Here is an 11,333-nt window from a genome sequence, read left to right as displayed (position 1 = left end):
GAGCGTCTTTGTAATATGGTTTTTGAAATTATAATTGACGGAGTAAAGCAGACAAAGGATTGTTTCATTCACACGAAATGTCAAAGCAAAAAGTTTTAATGCATAAAAATAGATCCATTTTACCCCGAAGGGAATAAAACGGGTATTTTGGTTCTAGTCAAAGCTTGACCCTAGGAGATTACACTTAGTATTTTGAGTATGAGTTACATGTGTTCTAGCCCGTTTCACAGCAATAGTAGTCGCTTATATCGTCGGACTCCGACACAAAAAACAGTACGAGTGGCGTGTGAGGCGTGGCCGTCAGGAGCGCATCGCGCGTTCTCCAATGCCGTCTCACGAAAAGGCCGGCAAGGCGTTAAATTGGGTCAAGCCTTGGTTGTCCAGCGAAGGTCAAGACCCAAAAATATCCGTTTTAATCCCTTCGGGGGTAAAACGGTTCAATTTTGACCCTAAGAGACTGGTTTGGTTTCTGCCGCCAAAATCTAAGCAATTTAAAGCAAGTAATTTAAAAGTAATTTAAGCCTTATTAATCGTTAGAAGAAAGAGACCAATCTTGGCATCCAACTACATAATTATTTACTTACTAAGTATCACAACCTGTTAAAATTCTTATTCATGTAATAATCAAATAAACTATAAATTACTGAGATCCATCTTAAAAGTTATAGTAATATATTAAGGAATTATTTGGTGTATCATTGGAATTAGAAGCACCTCTATTAACTTCCCCAAAATAATATTTAAAGTATGAAGCTTCGCTACGCTTTACCCTTGCTAAGGACTTCGTCAAGGGGTAGTAATCCATAATTTTTAGACGCCACAGCAGAACGGATACTTCCCGGGGGTGCATTAATACCTACACTTTCAAAAGCTGGTATACGATCATCCGGCTATCACGCATCGCGACGTGGCTTTAACCACCCTTGTAGTGATTATTAACAAATCCGTTAAACGTGGGCGTGGTGCCCTGCGTCTTTCTGAGGTGACAACAAGTTTATATGTCCAAAAGGGAATATCCTAGTTTTTCTTTTTATTAGATGTAAACCCGACTGACGAAAACTATTGGTCGGTTTTAGACCCAAACTTTGGCCAGAAAATTAACGAATTTTCAGTATTTATCATGTCGCCAGAGCTTATATGTAAAAGGGTCAAATCATGAATCCGACGACCGGTACTAAAGAGAGCAGCAAGGCAACATGTCTAGATAATTGAAAAAAATTATTGTCTTGAGGTGAATTCTCCGAAAACCAAATTATTGATACATCCCATACACATCTTCTGTTAGCAGGAAGTCTACTTAATTCTACTCTCTTAATTACTCGTGCGATTATAGAATGCGAACGAAAAAATCTAAGAACGTAAAAATTACAGATTTGTGTACTTTTATTGTTCTCGGCGCTAAATGCTATTTTTCATTAAAGTAACCTAGAAACTGGGCTACCTGATCAGCCGACGTTTTTAGATGGCAAATTGAATTTAAAGAACACCAATGTCGCCAACGTTTCCATGCTGATTCGTATGTACGCAATCTTGATTTTTTTTGTACGAACTTTCTATCAGAGAGATATATTGTGTAGACCAATCTTTTATTAGTGAACTCCAGCCTGATTCCTCCAAGCCTCCAATTTTAACCGGTTCACTTCTGAGGGAACAGCTTGCGTCGGGAAGTCCTTGAGCTGATGTTGCAGGTTGCGGATCTGATAAGGCGGAGCTGTAGCTCTCCGACGGAGATCCGCTCTCCAGAACTTTGGCGCCCTCTGGTGATTTATGAGACGGAATGGTTTTGGATTTAAAAAACGATTCAATGGTTTTAAATTGAGAACTGGTCTTCGATTGCCATCCGATTTTGAGAACTGGTCTTTGATTGCCATCCGATTTTGGAATCAAAAACTCTCGGGATAGGAAAACCGACACGTGATTGCAAATTTCTACAACCACTAACTGAAGTAGACTTGTTATTTCCAATTGCATAGTCTCCGTTTCTAGTTGTTCGGCTTTGCCTCAAATGATTTTTGAAACCTTTCATGGATGTTATTCTTCCTTCTGTTTAAATGGGGTACCTTATTTTGAGAAGAATGCTGATTTTGTTTTGCGTTCTGGTCGATTGGTTTGGCAATCTGTCAAGGCCTCATGAGCAGGGAAGAATTTGTTCTGAAAGAGCATCATCGTCAAAAAGAAACGCACTAGAAGGTGGTACCTTATTTAACGCACTGTGCGTATACTTAGACGGTGGTTTGTATACAGAACGTCTATATCGTCGTTCGCGTCCGTTCTATGATTACTAACTACCTTCGTGGCCGAACGATTACCATGCTGGACTGCCGCGCAGAGGTCCTGGGCCGAGAGAAATATTTATATGGCCTACGTTTCTCTCGTGACTTCAGGGGCCTTACCATGAACTCTTATTACAGTTCAGTATAGGTTCGTAACGACAAAAAAGCGGGATGGTGATATACACTTCATGTAGCGGTGTCTCACAACGATTCATTTTAGGTCCTAAACTGAGTCGTAATAAGAGTTCATGGTAAGGTCCCAGGTTTAATTTGTGGTTGTCTATGTGTGTATCCATTGCACCCGCGATGCAGGGTTTCCTTAGTGCGGAGCCATGAGTGTGTGTGCGTCATTATTATTATTCGATCACCTTCACACGACGCCCACAGGTTGAAGCAGATCATCACTGACTTTTCTGAACTCTGTGTCCGGGCCCGTAACATTTTTAATAATAGCCTCGTTAAGAGATTTTGATTTAACCTCTTTTGCTAAATTTATTAGGGACCCTTTCAGTAGTTTTATCAACAGACTTTGGGCTAATAATTAGTACTCTGCAAAGAGGCCACTCAAGTAAGGCAAGTTTTATACTTTTGAATGTTTATTCAGATACAGTCTTTGCGTCTGGATTAAAGCCTTCACCAAGAACACAGTCGGAATAGCAAAACGAAGTTTGTTGAAAATCTGTGGGTCATTTTTTAACCAAATAAATCTCTCTTTCAAAAACCACGACTTTCATATAGCGCGTTATTGCTGGGAACTCCTGGCCGATAACTTGTCAAGACCATCCAAATTCGATCTCTCGAACAGTCGTACAGTTAACAACAACGCGTACTTCACTCACTCAGCAATATACAGCGTACTGGAGAACGCGCGGTGCGCTCCCGCCGGCCACGCCTCTTGCGCCTCACGCGCCTCTCGTAGGTACTGTTTTCTGTGCGGAGTGCGACGATATAAGCGACTACTATTGCTTTGAAACGGGCTACAGCACGTAATTCATTCTCAAAATAATAAGTGTAATCTCTTAGGGTCAAGCCGCAGACCTAAAAATACTATAGTTTATACAAATGTTTATACAAGATTTTTCTAAGTACTTAAAATTTTGTAAATGTAATATGAATAAACTATCACACGTTTTTAAGTGATGAAAATCACTGTTTATACACTTACAAACACTATAATATTGCTTACCTACTTCACATAGCAAAGTGGAGTTAAACTAATAAGATGTGAAACCATGTAATGATATTTTATAAGGAATAGTTGGTACGGCTCTGACTACACGACACAATTTAAAAAGGTCACTGGTTGGTGGACAAGACCGGCGCGCTCACTGCGCCGACGCGGTGAACTGCGCGCGCAGCTGCTGCAGCGACGCGGTCGCACTCTGGCAAACAGTTTTCGATACATCAATGTGCATACCTACTCGGAAAATGTAATATGTATTCATTGCAATACTAGGTACCCTCAGATTATCTATGTTTTGTAATCTAAGTAGGAACCTTAGAATAATAACGCATAGAATGATAGTTTCATATCAAACGAACTGTCACAAGTGAGGCAAAAACCAAATTCATGTAGGCGTAAGCAACTTGTAACTACGCTCGTCGGCACGCACACAAATATACAAATAATGATGCCATGGAATAACATTTCCCTCAAAAGTGGGGAAATTGTATCTTGCTTAACTTATCGTTAAGTTAGAGGTGCCTACAAATTTGCTCGATTTTGTCGATCGTTACTGTTGATCGACAACGTCAAGTGACAGGAATTTTCAAAAATTTATTTTTGGTAATCCTTATGGAAATGGCATTTATATCTGAATACACGAAGGCGGACACGACTTTTCTCATTTCTAAATCCAAGATGGCGGACACGTCTTTTCGAATAAATGCAATATGGGAATCGTTTTCGAGGTATTCGAGGTGCTCATCACGAATATGGCATTTATTTCTAAATCCAAGATGGCGGACACGACTTTTGAAATAAATTCAATATGGGTATCATTTTCGAGGCATTTGGGGGTGCTCATTACGAATATGGCACTCATTTCTAAATCCAAGATGGCGGACACGATTTTTCATATATTGGCAAGTTGGGATCGTTTTCGAGGTATTTGGGGGTGCTCATTAGGAATATAGCACTTATTTCTAAATCCAAGATGGCGGACATGACTATTCAAATAATAGCAAGTTGGGTGTCGTTTTCGAGGTATTTGGGGGTGCTCATTAAGAACATGGCACTAATTTCTAAATCCAAGATGGCAGCCACGATTTTTCGAATAATGGCAAGTTGGGTGTCGTTTTCAAGGTATTAGGGGCTGCTCATTCCGAATATAGCACATATTTCTAAATCCAAGATGGCAAAGAATTAGAAGAAAAAGAATTACAAGTCTTGTCCCCCGTCTTGTATTCAGATATACATGCCATTTCCTTATGGTTTACCAAAAACACATTTTTGAAAATTGTTGTCAACCATCTTGGATTTAGAAATTAATGCTACATTCGTAATAAACACTCTAAAACTCCTCGAAAACGTATATAATTCTCAATCGTTACTGTCGATCGACAATGTCGAGCAAATTTGTAGGCACCTTATTAAATACTACCCAATTCTTATTTAACTCATATATGAACAAAAACCTACAAGCGAGTTTAAGTGCGACTATCGAATTTGAATATATAAATAGCCTGTTAATACTTCTATTAACATTATACATAAATTTAGTTTAGGTAAGATGCCGCTAGATGGCGTTGAACATTTTATGCAATTTTCTAAAACGCGCTATTGAGTTGTTCACGGAAACTGTATAACTATAGAGTGATTTACAAATAAAAACGTGTTATTGGAACATACAGGCTGTTTCATTTTGGGTATTTTTGGGACGCTATACATGGTCCTTCGTGTTGCCAGTTTAATACGGCGCGAAGTAGTACTTGTACATCGTCTTCCAGGCGCCAAAGGAGCAACGGATTGTTGCCAAAGGTGCGCTTTGGCCTACGGCAACGGGAGGCGGAAGAAGGCATCGTCACCGCTGTGACAACATAGACACTAGACAGGGCTACGGTACAAGGGGTGCACACCTGAGACATCTACCGGACGAGACGGAAGCAGCGCGGGGAGGAAGAGGAAGAAGAGAGAGTGAGTTAAAGTGTCAAGAAAACCGTGAGTACAATTTGAATCTTATCTATCAAGTGCATTAGTGAAGTGAAAAAAGTTAAAAGTTTTGCAAGTGCGGATGAACATAGAATAGTTTACCACAAATTACACCCAAACTCAGGAGAGAAATTAATGTAGGCCATTCAAATATTTCTCCCAGCACGGGAATCGAACCTAGGACCTCTGCGTGGCAGTCCGGCATGGTAACCGTTCGGCCACACAGGCAGTTTAATTTACGTGTGGCGCACTATAAGTTTCCGGAACGAATAAGAAAAAAATACTAAACTGGATAGAAATGAATTTATTGTTTCTCAAAATATTCTCCGTTAACGTTAATGCACTTTTTCATACGAATGAACCAATTTTGAAAATATTTATTCCACTCCTCCGTGACAATCTCTAAAACATATTTTTCATACTGTTCGACAGCCTCTTCCGGTGATGAAAATCGTTGACCGCGTAACTGGTTCTTAATTTGTGGGAATAAATAAAAGGCACATGGCGCCAGGTCGGGATTGTACACGGGATGGCTGATAAGGTCAACGTTGTTCACCTTCAAAAATTCAATTGTCTGGCTAGCCGCGTGAGAACTGGCATTATCATGATGCAAGATGATACGACGTTTACGGTCATTTTTACGGAGTTTGTCAATAACTTCCGGCAATTAAATGGTCGTGCACCAATCACTATTCACGGTACAACCTATTCTCCAAAGCAACAGTAGCCACGTGTCCAGTTTTATTTAAAAAAGAAGCAGTCATCCGCTTAGAGGCACTTTGTATGCACGCCACTTTGGTTGGTTTCGGCTCATCTCGAAAGACCCATACGCTCGATTGCTGCTTTGTTTTGTTTTGGGATCATAACTATAAACCCATGATTCGTCACCTGTTACTATGACCTACACCAAATTTGACGCCCCTTCGTTGAATCTGGTAAGCATGGCATTGCACCAAGAGACGCGATCCGTTTTTTGAGCCTCAATCAAATTGTGTGGGATCCACCGAGAGCACAGCTTTTTCACACCCAAATGTTTGTGTAGTATTGATTGTATTTGACTCATGCCTATGTCTAAAGATGCCCGAATTTCATGGGATGTCCCATTCCGGTCTGTTTTGATCATACAGCGCATAGCATCGATATTTTTGTTGTTCACTGCAGTGGTCGGACGACCATCACGAAATTCGTCACTGAGATTCACACGACCGCGTTTGAATTCTACAATCAGATACAAAATAGTCGTCTTGCATGGTGCTTCATCGCCAAAAGCAGTTTGAAGCCGAGCGAAGCTCCGCTGAGCTGTTAAATTACACTTAAAGTCGTAGAAAATCATAGTACGAAAATTTTCACGAGTTAAATCCATGGTGATGTAGACAACTGTATGGTCTCACCATACATACTTAAGTACAAATCTGCGCACGCGGCAACCTACTTAGGCCGCGCGCAGCTCTTTGTTTTATATAACTAATTAACCTTTAATTTTAAATCAGTACGTCACCAACTGTCCACAGAGACACTGCTTAAGGAAAGATTTGCCACCTAACACTTGTAACTTATTACGAAAATATACTTTGAACTTTCAAGCAATCTTTCTCTTCGTGCTACTCTGCTACTACAACAAACTTACAACTACAGTGCATGTATGGACTACACCTGGCCCATACAACAACCAATTTCCAAAATAACGCCACAATGTAAAAACAAGTGACAGTCAGATGAAACAAACGGTACTCTACAACCAAGTTCCGTTTTCAAATGTTGTAATTACTTTTTAAATATTGTTTATGTAAGTGGCCAGTTCCGGAAGCCCATAGTGCGCCCCGTGTAGTTATGTCCGCGGGGCTCATGAGAGGGCGGTCAACCCTGCTCGTGCGAGCGAGCCGGTCCCTCGGCGGACTCCCTCCGGGCTCACCTGCGGACGCGTGCGAGCGGCGCGGCGCGCGCGGCGAGTGCGGCGAGTGGTGCGGGAACAGCGCGGCCAGCAGCGGGTCCGCCGCGCGGGACAGCGCCGCCGCCAGCCGGCGACACACGCCGTCGCGGTTCTTGGCCACCATGCCGCGCGCGCTGTACACCACGGCGCCGCCGAAGTGCACCACCCTGCGCAGCACCACGCAGTCGGGGTCAGCCGGGGGTCAGCCGGGGGCAGCCGCCGGCCGCGACACTCACTGGAAGTGGTGCGGCGGCAGCACCAGCAGGCGCGGGTGCTGGCGGCGTTGCAGGCGTTGCAGCAGCGCGGCGTCGCCCAGCCCGCGCGCGCTGCAATCGCGCAGCACGCCCAGCACGCTGTCGGCGCCCTGCAACAGGCGCGCGCTGCAGCGGCGGCGGGCGGAGGGCGGCGGGCGGCGGGAGGCCCGCGGGGCGGGCGCTCACCGCGTCCAGCAGGTCGGCGGCCAGGTCGTGGTCGGGCACGCGCAGCGGCGCCCAGGCCAGCCCCTCGCGCGCGTACTCGTCCTGCTGGCGGCGCAGCGTGGCGCGCGTGACGCAGGCCTGCAGGCGCTCGGCCGCGTAGTTCACCAGCAGGCGCTCCAGCGCGTTGTGCGCCAGCGCCTCCAGCCCGTACACGTCCAGGATGCTGAGCGGCAGCGTGCGCGCGTCGCGGCCCGCGCGCAGCCGCGCGTTCACGCCCGTCACCAGCCACGTGAACAGGCGCCCGTACAGCGCCGCCAGCAGCCGGTCGCGGCGCGCGCGGCACCACTCGGCCGCGGCCTCGGCGTCGGCGTCGCCCTCCGCGCCCCAGTCCGACTCCGACTCGCGCTCCGACCCGCTGTCGCCGGGCGCGGGCGCGGGCCCGTCCGGCGCGGCGCCCAGCGCGGCCGCCAGTTCGTCCGCCGCCACGCCCACCAGCGCGCACGCCTCCTCCAGCTCTGCGACAGAGGCCGCCTCGCGTCAGCACCCGCGCCCCCGCCTCGCCCCCCGCCGCGCCCGCGCCGGCCCCGTCTCACCGTGCCGGTGCAGCAGCCTCGCGCCCAGCTCGCCGTCGATGAGGTGCGCGGGCTCGAACTCCACGTTGCCCAGCTTGAGCAGGAAGGCCAACAGTCGCAGCAGGCTGGAGCGTTCGCCCCCGCCGAAGCCCAGCGCGCACATCGCCGCCTGCCACACGAGCGAGGTTACGTCGCCGGAACTGCGAGGGCGCGGTCACCGCGGGCCCCGCCGGCGCACCTTGGTGAACGCGAAGTGGTCCTTGTCGGCGGAGACGGCGCGCGGGTCGGGCTGCAGCGGCGGCGCCGGCGAGCCGCGGCGCGGGGACGCCCCGCCCGACTCGCGCGCGCCGCGCAGCACGCGGTACTGCTCCCACGCGCGCTGCAGCCGCAGCCGCTCTGCAACGGCCCCGCGTCAGCGCCCGCCCCTCCCCGCTCCCCGCCCCCGCCCCCGCCGCGCCCGCACTCACTGAGCAGCGCCACGTCGGCGCCGGCCAGCAGCTGGTACAGCACGTGGAAGTTGCGCTCGCCGCCCGCCACCCCCGCGCCGCTCGCGCGCTCCTGCAACACGCGGCGCGTCACAGCGCGAACTCCCCGCCCTCGCACCCGCCCCCGCCCCCGCGCCCGCCGCACTCACCTTCTCCAGGAGGACTGCGTGCGCAAACCACAAGTTTAGTAAAACGCTCGCCAGTACGAATGGTGCGATCCGCAGGGTCTCTATCGACTACGCGATCGCGATCGGGCCGGGCCCCGTCGCTTCCTACTGCTTAAAGTGACGCCTACTACGTAAAGTATCGTAAGTCGAAATTGCCAAATTTACAGGGGAGCGTTTCAAAGTCTTGAATTCACTGAAATGAGCATAACACGTGACTTTGATAACAATAATTCTTTATTGACAGGACATATACCCATATTAGATACAAATTACAATTATATATAAAAACAAAAGCAATAAAATAACTGTCATACATACAATGCGCTTATAAGATAAGCCTGTAATTTCTTATTTCCATCACGATGCGCACGGAAATCCAGTGCTTAAAAAAGGAATTGTGCACGTGCTGACAGACAGCACGGAGAATCCTGTTGTCACACGCACGGAGACGGCTCCAGAAGCAGGCGACGCGAAACCTTATTATTGCGAAAAAATCTGGAACTCCGGCCTCGGCCAACATACTCCATGCGCTGCAGTATCTCGGCTGGTTCATTAGAATGCAATACGCATAATTATACTGCACTCGAATGGTGCTCATCGCGTGTTTCGAAAACCTACTCCAGAGTTGACATGTATAGAATCAGAAACAACGTCACTCTGACATCACTACTACACCGCACGAATCTGCGCGCGAGCATGTTGCACCGAACGGCTAGAGCCCTGCGCTCTCGTTCTATGTCGTCATCATCAACTAGACTCTCCGTTAGCACGTGCCCAAGGTACTTGAATTTATTCCCCCTCGCCACTTGCGCACCAACTAAAAACACGGGCGGAACGTTCGCCGAACCCCTTCCGGCCTTAAAGACCACCAGTTGCGTCTTCGGGACATTATATTTTAAACCGTAGTTCTGACTACTCTACTATATACTACTCACACAGTGCCAGTAGCTATCACAGACCATTGATCGAAGGGCTGAGGAGCACCGTATCATCGGCATAGCTTAAGTTATTTAGACACGTCGTGCCAATATGGCAGCGTACTCGAGTGCTCAGCTCCACGGTCAGGTCATTTACATAAAGGCCGAAGAGATCTGGCGAGGTTAGCCCGCCTTGGCGTACGCCACATTCTAACCTGAATACGTTAGAAGTTGTTTCGCCCCATTTTACACAATTAGTTTGGTTTTCAATTCCATACCAGAATCTCAACAGATCAATGACTTTCCCAGATACGTTAGAAGCATAGAGTTTCTCCTATAGTAACCTCAGGTTCACTAGGTCGAAAGCTCGACTAAGGTCTAAGAAACAGTAAACGACATGAATTCTTGCATAGACCCGGCGACTTTTAGTGCTAAAATTTGGCACTTGGGCGTGTATATGGCCCCATTATACGAAATTGTGTCCGTGGTTTTTTTATTCCGCCATTTTCCAGTATGGCCGCCATATATTTTCCACCGTCCAACATCATTGTTTTCCAAGAACGAATCGAGGTAATCAGTAATTTTATTATATTCCACAATGTAAAAATACAAAGATGAAAACTTATAACTATGAGAACCAATTGTGGACCCTGTTGGGCGCAGCAATTTTAGCAGCGAGGAGGACGCTATGCTGATATATTTCCTTTTCAAATAGTAAAATTTGTAAATTTTTTTTAAATTGTAAAATTAAATTTTAAAAACTATTTAAGCTGTAAGAATTGAATAAATTAAATGCACTGAATAACAAAATTCTATAAAATAATAATAGTAATCACAGTCAACATAACTGAAATCTAATTAAAATATCAAATAATATAAAAAAAAACATAGTAATAATAATAAAATAAAATAATATAAATATAATTTAATTAACTATTTCATTACATATTTATCACTTAAGTATGCATCTATAGTGTAGTAGCATTAAGACAAAAGAATTTGTTTCAGCTCTGATATAAATTTATTATCACTCCTTACGTTTTGAACTTCGCATGGTAAATTTTAACGGACATGACAAATGGGCCATCTGCGTACATTTTGCGACGGGAACGGGGGAGTATTAACTTGTTCGGGTACCTTGATGTGTGGTGAGTAGGAAGGTCTGAGCGTTTAGTGTAGAAATCTGAGTATTTATGTATGTACAAATTTACATGTTTCTAAAATATAAATGCATGGTAAAATATATTGTGTTTCTGGAAGTGAGGCTTGCATGTGTCGATTTGTTTTATATTACAAATTATTCTTTTTTTTGTAATGTGAAAAGCGATGGTGCATCGGTGCTATTACCCTATAGAGTAACACCATAACTGAGCCATGCATGAGTATATGCGTAATAAGTCGTTATTTTTATTTCATGAA

The 11,333-nt window shown here is 45.9% G+C and overlaps 1 protein-coding gene across 1 annotated transcript in view; it reads right to left on the bottom strand.

The window, feature by feature from the left end:
- Positions 1 to 7,920: 7,920 nt before the first annotated feature.
- LOC113237923 (unconventional myosin-Ib-like) overlaps positions 7,921 to 11,333 on the bottom strand; it is a gene marked incomplete at its 3' end in the record, with an annotated part of 29,803 nt that continues 26,390 nt past the window's right edge. Inside the window, exons 7-10 of the mRNA XM_026474641.1 lie at positions 8,813 to 8,903; positions 8,584 to 8,741; positions 8,322 to 8,514; positions 7,921 to 8,288 (exon numbers count right to left, since the gene is read on the bottom strand). Coding sequence (XP_026330426.1) covers positions 7,921 to 8,288; positions 8,322 to 8,514; positions 8,584 to 8,741; positions 8,813 to 8,903 — 810 coding nt within the window. The remainder of the gene's footprint in view (positions 8,289 to 8,321; positions 8,515 to 8,583; positions 8,742 to 8,812; positions 8,904 to 11,333) is intronic.

This window comes from Hyposmocoma kahamanoa, unplaced genomic scaffold (genome assembly GCF_003589595.1).
Source record: "Hyposmocoma kahamanoa isolate Upper Pololo Valley unplaced genomic scaffold, ASM358959v1 94, whole genome shotgun sequence".
NCBI classification, from domain to species: Eukaryota; Metazoa; Arthropoda; class Insecta; order Lepidoptera; family Cosmopterigidae; genus Hyposmocoma; species Hyposmocoma kahamanoa.
The sequence above is the reverse complement of the archived record's forward strand: the minus strand, read 5'-3'. Positions and strand labels throughout refer to the sequence as shown.